The sequence below is a fragment of the Cibotium barometz genome, chromosome 11 (assembly GCF_041138505.1).
Source record: "Cibotium barometz isolate CiBa-2024 chromosome 11, ASM4113850v1, whole genome shotgun sequence".
In the NCBI taxonomy this organism is placed as follows: Eukaryota; Viridiplantae; Streptophyta; class Polypodiopsida; order Cyatheales; family Cibotiaceae; genus Cibotium; species Cibotium barometz.
The window spans coordinates 32,599,060-32,621,034 of NC_141056.1; the positions used below are offsets into that span (position 1 = coordinate 32,599,060).

A 21,975-nucleotide genomic window follows, 5' to 3' on the forward strand; every position below is an offset into this window, starting at 1 on the left:
CCCACTAAAAAGTATGATTGCATACTTGGCATGGATTGGTTGACCAAGACCAAGGCCATCATAGATTTTGAATCTAGAAGAATGGCCCTTAATCAAACCAGGTAAAATGGAGGAATTCATGGTGAGAAGACTAAGTGTTTCTCACTAGAAATCTCAACCACTAATCCATGAAAAATGGAGGAATTCATGGTGAGAAGACTAAGTGTTTCTCATTAGAAATCTCAACCACTAATCCAAGGAATCCGTGAGACCTCTATAGTAATTGTCAAGAAAAAAGACATTCAAGAGATGAAAAGAAAGAATAACCTCTTTATGTGAAACAAATGTTAGAGGGATATTCCAATGTATTCCAATACATGGGATACCTCCACCAAGATCTCTAGACCATGCTATAGAACTAGTACACCCGGAGCAACGCCATATGTGAAGGCTCCATATTGGTTCAATGTATAAGAGTATGCTAAACTAAAACATTAACTAGATGATACTTTGAAGAAGGAGTTCATATTAGACCTAGCATATGTCGTCGTGGGGTGTTCATGTCCTCTTTTAGTAAAACAAAGACGAAACATTTTGTCTATTAACTACTACCAAGGACTAAACAAGAAAACTATAAAAACCAATTACCCTTTTCTCCACATTGGTAACCCAGTAGTCCAACTATTAAATGCAAAGGTCTTTTCTAAAATTGACCTTAGAATTGGCTATCACTAGATATGAATTAAACATGAGAGCATATTTAAGATTTCTTTTCAAACTAGGTATGGACATTATGAGTTCATAGTTCTACCATTTAGGTTGACTAATACTTATGTGTCTCATGAGAAATGTGTATCATGAGTACCTAGAAGATTTCATCCTAGTTTTCCTTGGTGATATATTTGTTTATTCAAAGAATCATCAGGAACCTAAGTGCTACAGGATACATATAGAGACTGGAAGAGGATAGGACCATATCAATAAGGCCAAATCCACCAATAGAAGATGCAACTTGGGAAGATTATAATAAGTTAGCTTCAAAATATCTACATTTTTATTGTGAGGACATAGCCCTCGGAAGGAGGGTGCACGTAAAATTTACTAAGGAGTGGATGTAAGGCCCTTGATTTACTGAGGGGTGGATGGTAGGCCTTGATTTTCTTTTAGGATAGAGCCCTCTACTAAAGGAGGGGAAAATGTAAAGCCCTAATTTACTAATGTAAATAAATACGAATAAAAGCCCAAGATGTGGGTGCCAATAAATAATAATAGGCTTTGCAAATTCATGTGTATAGATATTAGGAGTGTTATGTGGTGTGCTTGAGAATTATTAAAAAAACTTGATAGGACAGATCGAAGAAGAAAGGACGGGTGAATTATGGATGAAACAAGGTGAATGGGTGAACCTTCTCTTGTACTTGGATAAATAATTGATTAATTAAATTAATAGAGGCTTATTAATTGTGGTTTGCATGAGGCCTTAGAGTTAACTCCACATTTGTATGACTCATGATGTAAGGGTAGTTAGCCATAGTTTTTTATAGTGGAAAGACTTATGATGTAAGGGTAGTTAGCCACAATTTTGTATAGTGGAAAGACTTAAAATGTGACAAGTGTTTGAAGCCTTACAAGAGTTGTGCATTATTTAATTGTGGATTTAATCACCATGAAGGAGCTACACTCATTAGAGTGGGGAGATAATTTTTCTAATAAGGGGGATATGCTACATGGGCTTCATAATTACGAGAGTAACCAACCACAACCAAGCCTAGAATCCACCTAAAAGGCAACTAAACTTGCCAACAAGGAGAACCAAAGGCAAGGGAAGCCCAAGAAGCACCTAAGAAGCACCCAAAAATCAAAGCGGTAGTGTCATCACATTAACCCAAGGGTAGCCGCTAGTAGACCATGCATGCATACATGCTGCCCAAGGAGCCGACACCTATGGGGGCGTGAAGCATGGAGAGGAGCAGAGGAACTCCCTTAGTCTTAGGAGTTCTCTCTTAGGAGTGGAAGATAGAGTGTTTCATATACATAGTGGTTTTGGTAGCTGTGTGAAAGGGATAAAGGAGATGGGAAGCCTAAGCTGTGAGTGACACTTTTCATGCTGCAAGAAAAAGGTGGATCTTGTGTAGTATACAAACTACGACACAAACACCACACATATGCTTGGGCTAGAAGAGAATGATTTTTAAAAAACTATCTTTTGGGGATTATTATGGGAGTTAAGAGGAACATATGGAATGCTTATTTAATAAAATATTTATAGAGATCAAGCTCATAAAATCAGAGATTAGGAATAGTCTAATCACTTATTGTTGGGAGCTTACTGAGGTGGATAGAAGTGCATAATGAAAGTAGACAAAAAGTTAGGAGATAATAACAAGGCAAGAGGTTAGATCTAAGACACACTCATTTGCATTAGAATGGGTGCTTTTAAATAGGCTAGAGTACATCATCATTATCATCATAGTTTGTTTAATCCATTCCCTAATCTAGCCCTAATATGGCTCCCATGATTGTAGCTTCCACCTCCCTTAATTCAAGGCTCATTTGCTCATTGTTGACTTTTATGAACCTTCTAGCCCACTTGTTCTAGGTGCCTTCTTTTGATGCTATCTCGAGATGACCCATTTAGCTTATGACTCATTTAGCCCATCTACTAATGCAACATTTGGTTTGACACCCTTCACATAATTTCCTAAGGTTACATACTCCCCTTTAATGCCCAAATACACATTTCCTATCATCTAACATGTGCTAGAGTCTATATATAAAGAAGATCCACTCTAGTTGCCTTTATACATTAGTCCACCATGTTGACTTGAAACTTTACACAAGGGTAGGATAGGGTTACAACACAAGGTGAGAGCCATCAGACCCTTTTTACAATGTTCTAGGAGAAGTGTTCAAAGCTTCCTTCATGAGAAGCATCTTTGGCATCCTTCTCTCCATCTTTAACCATCATGTTCACCACTGTCGGCTCTCTTCTTATGCCAACAGTCTTTAACCATATGCCCCACTTTCCCATAATGATGGCATGTGAACTTTGTCTTTGGTCCTTTGTGGAAGAGGGCTTTCTCCTCACCTAATGTAGCCAGTGTAGCCTTGCTTTTCATTTGTTAATCCTTTTCCATGAGTGTTATGCCTCTATACCTTCAAATATTGGTTCTAGGAGGTTCCTATGAGTGTGGATACTAGTGGCCCAAACTCTCACATGGAAATTATCTTTAGTAAGATGGCTATGGCATCCTCCTCTTCTACTATTGTTGCTCCAATACATGCCAATTGTTGTGCATTATGCATCTCATCTTATTCACATGTGTTGGGAATAACTCATTAACTTTCATTTTAAGACCAAAGAATTAGATTTAAACACTAATTTTTGAGTTTTTTCCTTGACCCCCCCCCAATAAACTTTTCTAGCTCATCCCAAGCCCCTTTGGATGTACCTTTGTAAACAAGGTGATAAATGAAACCATCTCCCAAACGTAATGGCTATGCCTTTTCATCTTCACACTAAGCTACAAATTATTCCCATCCTCATGTTCTGGACACTTCCCTCTTCCACTTACAATCCCCCGTAAACTATATTTGATTTTCACTTGTCATGTGAAAACCTTCTTTATACTAAATTAATGAGAAATGAAGTAGCCATGCTAATGCAATGAAAGGGAGTCTTAGCACTTAATTATTCTCAAGGCCAATGTTTGCCCTTGTACAACAAGGTTTATTGCAATGAATTGCATTGACCAATGCCTTAAGGACAAATAATCACTCAAACTTAACAACCCCAAAAACTCTTAATTACAGAATTGTACCTTGGAATGGAATGTGGATTTGAGCTACCAAATCAAGGGGAAAGATGAATGATGATGGAAAAAGTTCAAAAAACTCTCCAATTAGTGGTTTGAGTCCTCAATTGCTCAAAAACATCAATGCCATTATTAGCATTAATGATTATGATTACTAAAAATTCTAGAATTGAATAAGCTACCTAGAAATCACCACCATTACGGAGGATATTTGAAGAAATTGAAGCAATAAATACTTCACTCTTAAGATTTGATAAAAACAAGCTCTACAAGGTAGACTGAAAAATTGGTGCAAATTCCTAGCTTCTTCTTGGGAACTTTTAGATTGCTTTAATCTTGATGCTTGTGGTGTTGTGGGTGATCTCTAGTGGCTTGTTTGCGCCTTGTATGTAGCTTCAATTAGTAGTAAAACTCCACTACTGATGATATTTGGACAAATTTGCAAAGGTGGGTAACAATGGGATTAGTAAAGAGATTAATGCTAATTACTAATTAAATTACTTAGAGCTATAGCTTGCTACGAAATGGTGGTAGGCTTTGATATGAAATGGTGGTAGGATTTAATACCAATTTAAAAATTAAGTTGGGAGCTCACTAAACTGGATAGAAACGGATTAAGCTGATCATACTTCTTAATGAAAGTAAATAAAAATTAGTTAAGCTAATGACAAGATAATAACAAGGTAAGAGGTGAGCTCCAACACACAGTAATCTGCATTAGATTGGGTGCCTTTAAATAGATTAGATTACATTTAAATAGTTTAGATTACATCATTATTATCACCTTGCTTTGCTTAATCTATTGCATAACCCTAATATAGATCCCATGATTGCAGCTTCCACCTCCCTTGCTTCAAGGCTCATTTGATGCCCATTATTGACTTTTATGCACCTACTAGCCCACTTTTTCTAGGTGCCTTCCTTCTCTTTGGTTAGTTCTTACTAACATACATTGGATTATGACCCATTAGGTCCATCTATTCACATTTTGACACCCTTCACGATATGATCACACCCTTCATAACTTGATTTTCAACATAGCCATGCTTTTGCAAACTAGTGAAGCTATATCTTTAACTTATGTTGCAAGTTGAGGAGATTTCTTTTAGGGGTGATTAAACACATAAGAAGGATGATTATAGGACCTTAAAGTGAACAAAATTTTCAAGTTTAAGCCCTTTTACAAATCAAAGCATTATTCAAACCTTAATTGCATGTAAATTAAAGAGGGAATTTAGAGGACTTATCTACAGTTCTAGGATGTTTTAATGAATTGAAGAGACTAATCATAAGTGGTGGGAAAAATGGGCTATTTGAAGGGTCCATAAAGAGAATGTTTTGATAAAGGGATATTTAAAGGGTTAATAAAGGGGATGTTGTGATGAAGGGGCTATTTAAAGGGTTGATAAAGGGGATGTTTCGATAAAGGTGCTATTTAAAGGGTTGATAAAGGGAATGCTTTGATAAAGAGGCTATTTAAAGGGTTGATAAAGGGAATGTTTTGATGCACTAAAGAGACTTATAAGTGCTAGAAAAGAAACCTCATAGTACTAACAAGAATTAAGGAATGGAATTAAAGTGAACCAACTTGCAGACCTAGTCAAGTGGGATCAAGTTAGCTTAGCATGTAATGTCAAGTCCTTAGCATATATGCTTGACGGGGCTCAATTAGAGTTAGATTATGAGTGAAATTATCATGTAATATCAAGTACTTAACGTATATGCTTGATGGGGCTCGATTAGAGTTAGATTATGAGTGAAATTATGGGGTTATAAGACTTATAGTGTTGGAAACAAACCTCATAAATAACAAGAATTAAGGAATGGAATCAAAGTGAACCTTTTAGTCAAGTGGGATTAAGTAAGCTTAGCATGTAATAACAAGTCCTTAAAGTTGTATGCTTAATGGGGCTTGATTAAAGTTAGATTATGCTAAAATTAGTAGGTTGGTTAAACACTCATAGCAACACTAAAATTAGATTATGGGGCTTGATTAAAGTTAGATTATGCTTGCTGAAATTAGTAGGTTGAATTATGGTTAAACACTCATAGCAACACTAAAATTATCAAGCTATGACCAAATTGAAACTGGGATTTAAAGACCCGTAGCAAATCAAGCCCTAAGTCAAGGAGGGGTACCTCTAGACTAGAGAGGATCCAAGCATTACGAGTTGTCCTAGATAGTGACATGACGTGTGGGACCAAATTCCATGCATATGAAGAAGAGTGATACTACCCTAGTTCTTATACTCAGTAGCAAAAGAACAATAGCAAAAGAACAAAGGAGGGAATCATACCAACAAACAGTAAAAGCAAGAAGGAACCCTCAACTATGTATGTGGAAGGAAAATGGAATGGGCTTATCAATTCATTGAGTTATTGGACTACTTTAACTGGAAGTAGAGATGCATGTCTTGATATTATGCATGGTTTTTTAGCAGGAAATAAACTCATATGAAGCATTGTAATTGGATTTCACGTGGTTAAATTCATAATAAGGACTCTCTATCCCCACTTCTGCTTCGGAAACCCACTTTGCAGAGTGAATGGGAGACTTGGGTGAGGGGACTCGCCAACTCTACACCTGAGGATCTTAAGGATCCTTAGGTGTATTATGGTACACCTAAGGATCCTTAGGTGTACTACGGTACACCTAGGGATCTATGGATCCTCAATAACCTTGTGCTTGTGGGGAATTTTTGGTGACTAGGGCTCAAGGGTGCTCGGGCTGGATTGAGCTCCTATGAGATCATGTACTCCTATTACGTATAAAACCATGTGATAATTTGTTACCCACAATGGTTAACAAATTATCACATGGTGACTAGAGCTTGAGGGTACTTGGGTGGATTGAGGGTGCTCGGTGGATTGAGCTCCTATGAGATCATGTACTCATGTTATGTATAAAACCATGTGATAATTTGTTAACCACAATGGTTAGCATTAATCCAAATGCATGTGGCTATAGCTTGTACCACACAATGCACTTCATGTAACAAAATTATGGTATCTCCAAGCTTGTAACTTGTGTAATGCATTTAGTCATTTATTGAGCTTATTACTTGTGTAATGCTGGCAGTATACATGGCTTAGGAAATAAGCCTATTATAGCTTCCTCCCCCCCTCCATTGTAAATATGGTAATTTTGACTAATGAGAACACACATAATCCCATTATCACAATTGAGATGCTCTTGCATTGATGCTTGCTATATGTTTGCTTTCTCTTTGATGCATGCTTGCTTATAAAAAATATTATATTTGGCATTTCTTACACAAAATAGTAGTAATTAAAAAATGTAACATAATATTAACATGATTTTGATTAAATCAATAATTACATCTCTTTAAATTTATATTGATATATGTATTTATATGATGGTAATAATCTCTCTCTCTCTCTCTCTCTCTCTCTCTCTCTCTCTCTCTCTCTCTCTCTCTCTCTCTCTCTCCCCCCCCCCCCCCCCCTAAAAGATAGGCTCCTTAGAGATAAATTCATATCTTGTTTTAATACCACATGCCATGAGGATTTCTCAACATTCATTGATGCTAGAAATATCAAACATTGATTGATCCTAGGAAGATCAAACATTGAATGAAACAGAAGGAAAATTTTGGTTGAACCATACATCATTTGTCCCATGCTTCTAAACTTATTAGTGTTGAGCTTATAGAGATTGAGATTTACCAAGCTAATCAAATCTATGAATGAGAGTGAGTAAAGTCATGATTTGATGATCTATTATTAAGATGCATCGCCGCCGTGATCCTAGGAAGATCAAACATTGAATGAAACAAAAGGGAAATTTTGGTGGAACCATACATCATTTGTCCCATGCTTCTAAACTCATTAGTGTTGAGCTTATAGAGATTGAGCTTTAACAAGCTAATCAAATCTATGAATGAGAGTGAAGCAAAGTCATGATCTGATGATTTGTTATTAAGGTGCATCGCCATGATTTTCTTTCTCTTTTTCTTTTTCTTCTTCAATCTCTCTCTCTCTCTCTCTCTCTCCCCCCCCCAATCAAACAATCCATCTAGATTAGGTTTACTTCTTTCTCTTCACAATGTTGCATCTAACCCTTTCAATCAATGCTAAAAATTTGCATCTCTTACCCTTTCAATGCTAAAATAAAAACTAATCAAAATATAGGGAAGTCTTAAACTTGGTTGGTTTCGTAATAAAATGTATAGATATCAATATTATCACTCCAATTGTAAAAATCTCAATTTTTAACTTCAAGGCCAATTTAAATTTCAAATCAGTATCTTTTTCCAATTTCAACCAAATAAATTAAGGACAATTTTGCTAGCATTGTTTCCAATAGCTTCTAGTAGAGTCTTGTTTTTATGGATAGTAACAACTCATGTAAATGACTAGTAGTCAATCACATGGCCAATACTTGGAGGAAGGGTCTATCTCAAGGTTCTTCTACTCAATCAACAATCTTGAGTGATCTATGTTAATGTACTTTTTTTGCACAATACTAAGTACTAACTTTTTAAAGATACTTTTGTTACTTCTTTTGTACTAAATTTCTATTAAAGGGGTCACTCTTATGAAAGATGAAAGGTTGCTTAGTCCCATCGTTTCTTAATCCATGCCATATTTGATTTCCAATGCTATCATTCAAGTGAAAATAAGAGTATCGTGTAAGAATATCCCCTTAATGGTGATCTTTTTCTTTTTTTTTTAAAAGACAAGTCCTTGGGACAAGTCGATTCAATGTTGTCACATTGGCTCATAGTGTGCATCCAAGTGCAAATAAGAGTATAGTGTTAGAATATCCCCTTAACGGTGATCTTTTCTTTTTTAGACAAGTCTTGGGACAAGTCGATTCAATGTTGTCACATTGGCTCATAGTGTGCAAGTCGAATAATCTAAGTGTTACATATAGTTACAAACATTACATATTTAGTTAGAATGGAATGAGATGAATATAGTTTTCTTTGTAGACATCTTCTTATGAGTAAACATGCAATAGATGATTTTAAGCATCAAATACAAATAGCATAAAAGAAGCTAATATCTATGTGTAAGTGTACACCAAATAAATACATTCTTACCTATACTCAAATACAAATAGTGTGTCCACCATAAGGGTACCATAAAAGAAGCTAATATCTATATGTAAGTGTAAACTAATAGTGTGTCCACCATAAGGGTAACATAAAAGAAGCTAATATCTATATGTAAGTGTAAACTAATAGTGTGTCCACCATAAGGGTGCTATAAAAGAAGCTAATATCTATATGTAAGTGTAAACTAAATACATTCTTGTCTATTCTCAAATACAAATAGGGTGCCCACCATAAGTGTATACTAAATACATTCTTATCTATACTCAAATACAAATAGGGTGTCCACCATAAGTGTACACTAAATACATTCTTATTTATACAAGTAGGGTGTCCACCATAAGTGTACACTACATACATTCTTATCTATGCTCATGTATTCAATGTGCCCTTCTACCTCATTCCAGCTTTGCATTGTACAATGACATAACTAATTGAATCTTTAAGCCTCAACTTTACTCATTCAAGCTTTGTATTGTACAATGTTTACTCACATAACTAATTGAATCTTCAAGCCTCAACTTCATTGTAAAATCCCATGATGAAACAAAAGGCCAACTTGCTTGAGTAGTTGTGGTCATTCTCCAAGAGTGACTTAAAAAAGTTCTCTAAGGTATGAGGCTCGCTCTTGCTTACCTCATCCATGAAGAAAAAGAGCAAGGTTCTTTATACATCAAGATACTCTTTGAAAGGTTTTATAAAACACCATTTTCACTCTTGCTTCATACATAAAGAGAGAGCAATAACAAGCCTCCTACAAATTGCGTTACACATTGTGCAAGAGGTTGGCCATTTGTATTATGAGTACCATGACATTGTCAACAAAATGATGGATCCTTTTCTTTGGGATGAAACTTTTTGAACAACAAGGTGTGCAACACAAAGAAAAGGCATCTTAACAAGAATAATATGTTGAGTCAACCTTGCCCAATAAGGAGGCTACAAAACATGGAGGGGTTTTCAAGGCCAAGTTAATGGAGTTGTCAAATTTCCATTACAATCAGTTCCAAAAATTTATAGATTTCTCATGCTAGGAGAGGCATGTTTAAGCGAGCAAAGCCCCTACTATGCCGATTTTAGACATAGTTGGCCATTGAATTGTTGTGCTTTGGTGTGTGTAGCCCCTCTATTCTATTAGTGTAGTGTGTGATCAATTGAAGGGAATATTCGAATCTACATAATTCTTGATGTGGGAAAGTTGGTGTATAAGGGGATTTACAGACATCTCCCACACTCACCATTGGAATGGCGAGCGATCATGAGCACCCCACAGGTGAGATTTCCCGGTACTACCCGTGCTTGCAAGTCTCCAATCTCCAAATTCAAATTCTACCTCAACCTCCTAGAACCTCCTCCTCCTCTTTGTTAAGATAATATATATAGAGAATAGAAATGTTACAATTAAAACAATAAAAAGAACATTTTAGGGATATATGAGATTATTATTCCACTAAAAAAAAGGGATATATACAAAATATCATGCAGAAGTTTTGGACCAAAAAAAATCGTGTGTGAAGGCCCAAGCGGTCGTCTCCTCACTATATAAAGCAAGCCTTCTCACAGGCGAAGGCAGAAACCCTATCTTTGTGAGCGCCTGCAGTTTCCCTTGTGTGTTGGCCATGGCATGCCTTACAGCAGCTTCCACAGCTCTCTCCTCTTCTGCATTCGCAGACTTTTCTTCAAAGAGCTCAATATCCCTCTCTTCCTCTTCTTCAACTCTCTCTGGCCCTCGCCTCTTTGCCCCCCTCTCCATCTCTTCCCCCTCCGTTCAAGTCCGCTCCTCCCCCGCCATCGCCGCCCTCTATTCCAACTCTAGCTATGACCTCTCCTCCTTCCAATTTGAGCCCATCCGAGAATCCACCGTCGCTCGCGAAATGACCCGCCGCTACATGACCGACATGATCACCCACGCAGACACTGATGTTGTCGTGGTCGGCGCTGGCTCCGCCGGTCTCTCCTGCGCCTACGAGCTCAGCAAAAACCCCAATGTGAAAGTGGCCATTGTTGAGCAATCTGTGAGCCCTGGTGGAGGTGCCTGGCTTGGTGGCCAGCTCTTCTCCGCAATGGTCGTCCGGAAGCCTGCCCATCTCTTCTTGGATGAGATTGGTGTGCCCTACGACGAGAAGGACACCTATGTGGTCATCAAGCATGCCGCCCTCTTCACGTCCACCATCATGAGCAAGCTCTTGGCCAGGCCCAATGTGAAACTGTTCAACGCCGTTGCGGCGGAGGATCTGATAATCAAGGAGAACCGCGTGGCTGGGGTGGTGACCAACTGGGCGCTTGTGTCCATGAACCATAACACACAGAGCTGCATGGACCCGAATGTGATGGAGTCCAAGGTGGTGGTGAGCTCATGTGGGCATGATGGCCCCTTTGGTGCCACTGGTGTGAAGCGGTTGAAGAGCATTGGCATGATTGACAAGGTCCCTGGCATGAAGGCCCTTGACATGAATACTGCTGAAGATGCTATTGTCAAGTTCACCCGTGAAGTCGTCCCCGGCATGATCGTCACTGGCATGGAGGTGGCGGAGATTGATGGGTCTCCTAGAATGGTACGATTCTTCATCTGGCTCGTTTCCTCGCCCTGCGTTGATTTGATATTTGGTGTTGTTCAAGCGTCTCTGATTCGTAGGTCTGAATTACGCAGGTGTTCACATGCTATTACTGTTCTTAACAGTATGTGCTTTTATGTGTGCATGCGCATGTGTGTATGTGTGTGGGATTGAGGCCTTGGTTTGATGTCCACATGCAGAGTACTGAAGGTTTAGATGTGAATTTCTCAGGTGTGCACATGCAATAGTCTGCAAGTCCGCTAGTGTTCTTTTGGATGGGGGGTTGAAAGAAAAGAGGGTGGGGGGTGTGTGGATATATGTTGAGTCTTGGCTTTGGTTGCTCTTTCAATGAGTATACGCTTACATGCTGATTTGCAGACTTTGAGTGAATGAACGTAAAGGGATTCATTTTGAGGCTTTTCTCTGTATGGTAGAATGTACGAAGCAGTTTGGTTTCATCTTGGATTCTGGGTATGGTTGTGTTAGCATGCGCGCTGAAGGTGCTCGCATGTGTATGTGGAGAGAGAGAGAGAGAGTGTGTGTGTGTGTGTGTGTGTGTGTGTGTGTGTGCACTTTTAAATAACCGTAGTGGTTGTGTTTGTTTCAGGGGCCTACATTTGGAGCTATGATGGTGTCTGGGCAGAAAGCAGCTCATCTTGCACTAAAGGCTCTTGGGCTCCCCAATGCCCTTGATGGCTCCTACAAGCTTGGAGGAGTGCATCCAGAAACTTTAGTTTTAGCCTTTGCAGAGGATGAAACCTCCGCATCTGCATAGATTGTCCAAACGTCCTTTTAGTTTTTTCCTGTTTCAGCTCAGAAAGTGTTGAATCTGTTTGGGTTTCCTATGTACACGACTTTAAATAAATGTGGATTTGCTTTTCACTTTGGTCTTCTTCGTAAGATTATGGTCCTAATTCTGTTGGCACCAGGGGTGTTCACTTTGCAAGAAGTGGGCTGAGATAATACCCTCAGAACCTGATCAGGGTAATGCCTGCGAAGGGAGTGTGCCCATGTTTGTTTGGCTTTGCAGGGATGCAGCTGGAGTGGAGTTTTGCATTATTCAATTAACGTTGGCATCCGCTTTGGGGAGGTAAGTTGGTCGGAAGGTAGGTTGGTCTTTCTGAGAGGAAGTTGATCATATTTGCTGCATGTAGATGAGCAATATGTGAAAGTGAGAAGTAAATGTTGGTGAAATATGAAGGGTTGAGGCAATGGATGGAATTGTAGTGGACTGAATTGAAGTAACCTGGAGAAGTTGTTGTCATAGGTACATAGTAAGGTTGGTCAGCAATGGTATTTAATGATGACAGCGATTATTGTAGATCGTATCGAAATATACTGTAGTGGTAATGGTATTGTGTTCTAAGGGTATATTTTCTGGACCTGCTCATTTTTGTTCCTTGAGAATTATTGTAGATTGTATTGAAATATATTGTTGTGGTAATGGTATTGTGTTCTAAGGGTATGTTTTCCATACCTGCTCTTTTTTGTTCCTTGAGATGATGGAAAATGCTTGACATCTCTGTGTCTGGGCGTACTTTGTATAGAAAAGGGATCTTAGTTGCTAATGCCGATGGCAGTGCTCTGTAAGGATCTTCTTGTTCCTTTTGATAAACAATGTTTCTTTGTTAACTATGTTTGGACTTATCTATACTGTATAGGAAGGATTTAATTTGCCCATGCTGAAACTTGTGCAGAAGTTGCGTTTATAAGTAGGTTGAATTATGCCTGTGGCATTACACAGCTGCAATTGCTCAATGAGGAGGAGCTGTATAGGAAGGACTTCAGTTGCCCATGCCGAACCTTGTGCAGAAGTTGCGCTTATAAGTATATCGAATTATGCTTGTGGCTAAACACAGCTACAGTTGTTCAATGATAATGAGCAATGGCATGAGCTATATTTTGATTGTGGGGTGAAATAGAAATATAGCGCTCCTGCTACTTGGGCTTATGAAATGACATGGGTACTGGAGTGAATGTGGCATGTAGTCATTCCACTGACCCTCGAAAACTGGTCGTAGTGATGTGGATTTGTGGCAAAAATCTTGATGCTTCCATTTTGTGTAATGTCGGTACTTGCAGTCTTGTAATTAGTCTTCTCGGCTCATTAATGTTATTGCGTGAGTTAAGAGTGAAGATTGACTTTAAAACCCATGCTGATGGTGTGTAAAGATGACTTTTTGGTACTGGAAATACAAATTGTGCCCCTTTGTTTGTAATAGAAGAGATGAAAATGGTGCCTTCGCAAATCATTGTGAACGTTGCTGAAAATTTTAGTGCCTTTGCAAATGTACAAAGGCATGTACGACATCCTGTTCAAGCATTAATTTTCAAGCATTAGTCATTACATTCAAGTAAAACTTTAGATAAACATTGTATTCTTGATTTGTTATCATTAATCATTACATCCTGAGGGAAAAACTTAGAAAAAATACTCATGAATCATTACGTTCAAGTGAAATCATGAAACTTTTATTCTTGATTTGTCATCATTAATCATTACATACTGAGGTAAAAGCTTAGAAAAATATTCTTCTTTTTAGTAAAACCTTACAAAAATGCCTTTTTTCTAGAAAAACTCTTGATATATATAAGTAATGATACCCTGTCTAGCACCTCATTTTAACTACTGATTGTGAGATGTCTTGTTTAGCTCCTATTATTGTGATATGTCTGGTAGAGATCATACGAAGATTTGAAGATGGTATGGTAATAGTAATTATCAATAATAATCACTAAAGTTCTTGTTTCTTATTTCACATAGTTGATTCTCATTTACAGAATATGGGAAGATCGCATCTCTGTGCCTATTAAAAAGGGGGAAGTAGAATATTGTAGAGTAAGCATGACGAATCGGTATATTTTACCATAGTCGCATTTATTTAAGGTCGGTCGATTGTCCTTCCCTTTCAAATTGTGGACATGAAAATAGTTGATCATCATCTTAGTCTTCATTGTAAGTGTATTGATTTAAGCCCTATTCAAAGTTTCAATTCTCACCTTGTGAAATGTCAATTTGCTAATTAAAGGTTCCAAACCATGGCCCTAAATTTAAATACTTAGTTGGAAATAACTTATTGACGCTAGTTGCAGTTGAATAAACCCTACATTGAAATTCTGCCAAAAATAAATGGTTAGATTCTTACTTCACAAAGTGTACTCAGGAACATAATGTATGTAAGATAATTTTCCTTGGTAAGCCCTTTTGCAAAGTTTGAATTCTCACCTTGTGTAATGTGATATCACTACCAAGACATGCATGCATTGAAAATGAAACAATACCAATTTAAGGTTCCAAAACATAGACTATACAATACTTAGTTGGAAATAGATTATTGACACTAGTTGGAGTTGAATCTTACTTCAAAGTGTACTCATGAACATAAATATATATGTAAATTAGTTAATATTTACTTGAAGGTGGAAGACATGGCTTTTGTAAATTGGCATGCAAGCTACCCGGATGTGGGCATGAAGCAGGATTTTTTCCCCAAACCATTCCTTTATTCTCTCTACAATTGCAGCCATCTCGGTTCTCCCCTTCCCATCCACCTTTCCAATCCTCTTGCCTTGCCTTGCCTTGCCTTGCCCAGTCGCTCTCTCAACACACCCTCTCTCCCTCCCTCTCTCCCTCCTTGCAACCGTATTCTCTCTCTCTCTCTCTCTCTCTCTCTCTTTCAAACTCTCTTCTTCCTTCAACACACATGCCTACACACACTCTCTACCCCTTTTTCTATCCTTTCTTTCCCTCTCTTTGGGGGCCTCGAGAGGGCAAGGAAAGGGAGGAGAGTCCAAAGAATGCAAGGGGAGGAGGGGAGGGTGGTAACCTTGCCCTCCCTTTGAAAGGGGGGTTGGTTTCATCTATCTTGGGAGCAAGTGACCCCCTCATCCCCCCTCCAATGGTGGTAGGGAAGGTTGTGGACAACCCCCGGGACTCTGCCCTTGCCCCCATTCCCTCCAAGCAGCGGGGAGAGTTGTAGCAAGCTCACTACAACCCTCCGATTGCCCTCGCTTGCCACCTTTTTGGGAGTAGGTGGGCCATGTCTCGTCCCCATGAAATGGTTGGGGAGGGTTGTGGTGATCTCTCTCTCTCTCTCTCTTGCGGGCTCCCAGTTTGAAAGCACCAAAAAGGATAGGTGTTCCTTTAATCACTCTCTATTTGCATGCAACAAAAAAATGAGAGGTGTATCTTTAATCACTACTTTTGCAAGCAGCAAAAAACAAGAGGTTCCTATTGAAAGTGACATGTAGAAGCTACAATTAGACAAATTTAAAACTATATAAAGAAATGACTTGGAGCTCATTAGATCTACCGTAATCTCTCTCTTTGAATGCATAGTATCTTAATAAGGTGTTCCTCTCTCCCTCTATGTCTCTCTCACATCAACCCTAAACCCTCTCTCTCTCACCCTCTCATCCTTCCAACATGTCTAACCCGAGCAGCATTGTGTCAAACATTAAAGAAGCCATCTTCATGGTCTTGTCTAAGCAAAGGGTGCAAATGAAATATAAGAGCTGGGATGGATGTAATGTGTTGGAGGGCATGCAATAGAGTTTAGCAGCACAAAAGCTATGGAACAAAGTCAATCAAGATGGTCCGTTTGAAGATGGACATATATATCAATGAAATATGAAATCGAGTACTCCAATACGGAGTTGGCATGCATATGGCTACATAAGTGACAACGAAGACTATGTTCTTTGAGAGGAGCTTGGGAAGAAAGTGCAAGAAAAAGACACTAAGTTTAGAAGTGGTAATACGTTATTTAATGTTGCCATAAATTGAGTAAACGAGAATAATCATGGTAACTAGAAGATGTAAACGTGTGGACTTGCTCGTTTTGGTTAGAGATCTTTCATTTGTATGAATCTTTCATATGTAATAAATGTGTTTTTTTTTTGTAAACTTAGACTATGGCCATAGGTTTCTTAATTGTGTACATGAAGTTATTTTAGTAAGTATGGTATTGTTTGTTTTTTCCTTCAACGATTCTCTTCTTAAAGTTAAGATTTTGGATATTTGCGTGCAAATAAATCTATGTTTGAGAGCGAGAGAGAGAGAGGGAGAGAGAGAGAGAGAGAGAGAAGAAGAAGAAGACGAAGAAAGAAAGAAAGAGAGGAGAGAAGAAAAAAATGCATGGTTTGAGAGTGAGAAGGCGAAAGGGAGATATGTATATATGTGTATGTATATATATATATATACACATATACATACACACACATATACATACACACACATATATATGTATATGTATATATATATGTATATGTATATGTATATGTATATGTATATGTATATGTATATATGTGTGTATGTATATGTATATATGTGTGTATGTATATGTATATATATATATATATATATGTATATATGTATGTATATGTATATGTATATATGTGTGTATGTATATGTATGTATATGTATATGTATATATGTGTATGTGTATGTATATGTATATGTATATATACATACATACACACACACACACACACATACACACACACACACATATATATATGTATATGTATATGTATATGTATATGTGTATATGTGTATATGTATGTGTATGTGTATGTATATATGTGTATGTATATGTATATGTATATATATATATATATATATATATATATATACATACATATATATATATATATATATATACATACATATATATATATATATATACATGCATACATACATACATACATACAGAGAGAGAGAGAGAGAGAGAGGAGGAGATTTTAATGGCCTAGAAATCCTAAAAAGAGGTTTTTCAGTGGGCTTTCAAAGAACTGTCAAATGGGGGAGAGAGGAAGAGAGATATTTATATGCATAGAGAGAGGGAGGGAGAGGAATAGATTTTGATAGAGCAGAGGAGGCATGAGAGAGAGAGAGAGAGAGAGAGAGAGAGGTTGTGGTGGCTTAGAGGGGGGAGGAGGTGGCCTGGTGAGGTGACATGGGTATAGAGAGAGATTGGCTGTCAAAAAAAGCTCGCTTCAAAGGTCGCTTGGGGAAGCCCGCTATGTGTCCATCCCCTGAGATACCCCTTAGAGAAGATAATTGGTTAGATTTTTGAACAAAATATATTTGGTTAGATTTTGGTATTTTATAAGTGTACTTATGAACGCAAGCTATATGTAAGATAGCTATTCAACTGGCTTGAAGGTGGAAGACATGGCCATGTGAATTGGCATGCGAGCTACCCCTTAAAGTAGTTAAGAATTAAGTTAACCAACCTATATCAATTTGCTATCAAGTAACTGCACCTCACATATGGGTGGTAATGGAACTAGAAACTTGACAAGTATTTGTTGCTTTTTCCATTGGCAAGAAATATAAGTTTATTTATTGACCAATCTGTAGTCGAGAAGTGTAGAGTTCCAACTAGGTCGACCTTCAAGGTAATCCCAAGGGGGGCTAAGGCACAACCAAGGCCCAACAACTAAGGTCAAGAAGGCATCAGCAACACAAACCATGATAGGTGGTAGCATGACATTTGAGGACTATGCAAGCATGGTGCTTTGAGAGCATGCAAAGTAGTTTAGTAGGTGGCCACCTATGCAAGAGTGTGTGAGGAGAGAAGAACATACACACACACACACACACACACTCTCTCTCATGAAATAATTCCCTTACCGTAAGGGTTACCTTGTGTGCCATGTGTCAAGTGTAGGTGTAACTTTAATTTTCTTGAGTGGGAGCTTCAAAGTGGCATGTTGTTTGAATTTTCGAGGAGATTCATAACATCATATCTTGAGATTGCTAGCTTCTTTTTGTGAGATTTTATATTGGGTTAAATAAAAGGCTTTAAGGGAACATATGGGCTTTTATTTTGGGTTAGATAAAAGGGTTTAGGGAAACATATATGGGCTTTTATTTTGGGTTAGACAAAAGGCACCTCAAGGAAATTTTTGAGGGTAGCAAAGGCTTTAAGGGAACATATGGGCTTTTATTTTGGGTTAGATAAAAGGGTTTAGGGAAACATATATGGGCTTTTATTTTGGGTTAGACAAAAGGCACCTCAAGGAAATTTTTGAGGGTAGCCCCTTGTGTGCCATGAGTTACAACTTTAATCATAGGTGACTTTTAAAGGAGGATTGACAGAAGCCCAAGGTGTCCAAATTTCCATCACAACAATTAATTCAAGTAATAATAGCAAGACCAAGAACGCAAATTTGTAAATTTGCTAAAATTAAAAGACTCATGAAGCACATTAATGAGGCTCGAGAAAAGTGCTACCAAAATGTGTACAGACACTTGAAAGTTAAAGTTCTAACAAAGCCCTTAACGCACAAGCAGGCATGAGATTGTGTTGCAAATTTTAGTAATTCAAGTGGTGTTGAGTCCATTGAAGGCAAATTGTAGCAATTTTGGGAAGATCTCTAAGTAAGACATGAAGTGGAAATCCAAAGGGTCATAAATATCGACTTTTTGTAAAGGAGATGTTTAAGTCTCATGGAATGAGCACAAAAGAGTAAGAGAAGACCCCAAAGGTATAAAATTATGAAACCCCATCAAGAAAAAGTCTTGCCTGTCCAAATAAGCACTAAGGGCTTGAGAGACCAAAAGCTCAGAAGGGAGTATGAAATTGAAAGGGAAAAGCCTATAATTGCCCAAGATAATAAGAATCTATTTTAGCAACTACATAGCAAGAAGAAAAGGTTAAACGTGCAAAAAAATACAAAAAGTAGAAGCCAAGGAGAAAGAAATGAACATGAGAAGAAGAGAGAGCAGTAGAAGCCAAACAAGAAGAGCTGAAAAAATGTAGGGAAGGACCAAGAAGAGAAAGTAAGAGGGGCCAAGAAAGTTGAACAAGCTAAGGCCCAAAAAGAAAGAACAAGAGTAAGAAATCTCTAGAAAAGAAAATGAGAAGAATGTGGGGGAATAGGGAGAGCTTGAGCTCCTTGCAAGCAAAAACACACACACACAGGAGGAGACAAGCACACAAGAGAGATAGATGGCTATATTTTTTTCTATTTTCTTCTCTTTTATACAATAACATAAAGAGATAAGAGCATATACTATATGGGAAATTACTCTCCTATATAATATTGAGAAAACGTGGTGCTCATGCTAGATCAAGTGTGTGGAGAGGAGAGACTCACAAAGTACAAGAATAATATCTTGCTTATTAAGTTGCTTATACATACAACTAGGCCTTGCTCTCATACAAAATGCCTCATGGCCTCACCTTTAAATAGGTGAACAAGTGGACCTCAAGTCCATTCACACTCACACCCTTCTCTCACCCTTCTACTCAACCTTAGTCTCTTAATACCCCCCCTCAATACCAACTATGGAAGGATGGAATAGGTGGTATTGGACATAAGATGCCTTTATAACATTAGGCATACAAGGCTTGAATATAGGTGTGGTTATCTAGGATTTACAAAAGTGTTCCTAGAGCCTTAGAGGCTAATACATTGTTGCCATCTAAGTCTTTAATTTGTTGTCGATGAAGATGTACACCTAGATGATGGTGCACCCACTCTTTGTGTTTGCTTGGCTTCTTGTAGATGACATGGTTGAGACATACATGCCATTGCTTCCACCATATGCTTTCCACCTTGACCATTCTCACACAATGATCATAAGCAGGCTGCCACCCTTGCTTAAGTGGTTTGCTTTTAGATGGTCCTCCAACATGCTTTATGCTTCCTTGAATAGTATATCTCCTCCATGAATAATGAGGTAGATTTAAATGGGGAAGGGAATGGGAGGGTCTTACCACTTGCCTTATGCATTGGTCAAGGGCAGTGTCTACTCCACAATTAGAATAGCTTTTATGCATGTTAGTTAAATGATACCCTTTAGGGTTTGAAGTTACAAGCTTAATGAGTAATTGGTTGAGGTAAATACTCAAACAAATAAGGATTATCATCTTTGGCTCAAGAAGGAGAGGACATGGCTCATAATGTTGCCAATGCCTCTTACAAAAGTAATGCCAAAAGATGCTTAAAATCATGACAACCAACAAGGTAGAGCATTTAGAGATTCTATGCTCAACCTTACAACTCATTTTATACGATGAAAATGCAGAATATGCAGCGGAATAACATGCCTTGGGCTTGGAAAACGAGAACATATGGCTTATGGCATGCTTATGCCTCTTACAAACAAGGGCCTCAAGGGTAATACACAACAAAATTGAAGATGAACACTTAGTGTACATGTGTTCAACTATAAAACCACTCAAAAATCTGAGTTTGATGATGAAAAAACCAGAATTCTTCAACCTCTTTAGCTTATGAGGTGAAGACAATTGGTTCATGGTTGCACCATTTCTCTTTGGAAGAAGCGGTTGACGATGAAGACTTGAATGTGGCACTTATGGTGTGTGCCCGGCCTCCATGTTGATGAAGAAGAGCCTCCTTAATGTAAATGACCTCCTCCTTTGACGGTTAAGACCACTTTAGTGTTGAGCAACACTTTAGTTGATGATTAATATCACCATTAGTGTGTATAAAATACAATTAGTGCTAAAAAGCACATTTTTAGTGTCAAATGACACTTATTTTTGTGATTAACTCACCATTAGTGTTTAATAACACTATTAGTGTTTAAGAACACTTTAAAAAATAACCTCCCTTTGTTGGATTAATAGCTTAATTAGTGTTAAACAACACAATTAGTGCTTAGAAGCACACTTAATCACTTTGAAAGCTTAAAAATTGATGTTGATGTTGAAGCTTGACGGGCATGAGGCTTATGGCTACCTCATGTGAATGAGAACTCTTCAAAGACAAGAGAAGAACTTAGCAACAAAACATTCACACCACCATTTGAGTGATTAAAGAAAGGGAGGAGATGATTGAGCAAGAAAAACCTCCAAAAATCAAGCTTTAATGGAAGCTTGAGAGTGAAGATGAAAAAAGGCGCCTGAACTTTTGCTTCCAGCCGACACGTTCGTGAACTATTGGAGCTCTAGTCAGAGCTGTAGGGTCTCCACACAATGGGCTATCAAAGCCCTAAGGAGGCTTGCTTTATTGTGGTCTACAGCCAAGTAATGGCTGTACGACCAGCGCAGAGCAAGCAGAAAACGCAAGCGGGTTACTGCAGTCGAAATGCTGCGGCGCCGTAGGGAGGAAACACGAAATCGCCTGTACGAATTGATGCGCCTACTCCTTCTCTACATCTCCCATGAAGAATTTGTGGAGTGATACACCCTCTACAAGCTTGTGGAAGGCCTCCAAGTGCTGGGGGTTGAGCTCCACACAAAGATGAGGAAAAATGGATATTTTTGACCTAATCTACACCACAAATGGTTTAAATCACCTAGGCTCTAGATACCATGATGAGAAAACGTGGTGCTCATGCTAGATCAAGTGTGTGGAGAGGAGAGACTCACAAAGTACGAGAATAATATCTTGCTTATTAAGTTGCTTATTATACATACAACTAGGCCTTGCTCTCATACAAAATGCCTCATGGCCTCACCTTTAAATAGGTGAACAAGTGGACCTCAAGTCCATTCACACTCACACCCTTCTCTCACCCTTCTACTCAACCTTAGTCTCTTAATATATAACATACAAAGGTCGGTCCAT

At 38.2% G+C, this 21,975-nt stretch overlaps 1 protein-coding gene across 1 annotated transcript; it reads left to right on the plus strand.

The window, feature by feature from the left end:
- The first annotated feature begins 9,628 nt into the window (after positions 1 to 9,628).
- On the plus strand, positions 9,629 to 12,887 carry LOC147634073 (thiamine thiazole synthase 4, chloroplastic-like). The gene is made up of 2 exons (XM_086805175.1): positions 9,629 to 11,427; positions 12,035 to 12,887. The coding sequence occupies exons 1-2, from the start codon at positions 10,492 to 10,494 to the stop codon at positions 12,200 to 12,202; spliced, it is 1,104 nt and encodes a 367-aa protein (XP_086661301.1). The 5' UTR covers positions 9,629 to 10,491; the 3' UTR covers positions 12,203 to 12,887.
- Positions 12,888 to 21,975: the final 9,088 nt, after the last annotated feature.

Bases quoted from the DNA above. Each gene is read 5' to 3' on its own strand.
- LOC147634073 (XM_086805175.1), top strand. From the start codon at position 10,492: ATGGCATGCCTTACAGCAGCTTCCACAGCTCTCTCCTCTTCTGCATTC. The intron at 11,428-12,034 runs GTACGATTCTTC...TGTTTGTTTCAG, and splicing joins TTGATGGGTCTCCTAGAATG to GGGCCTACATTTGGAGCTAT.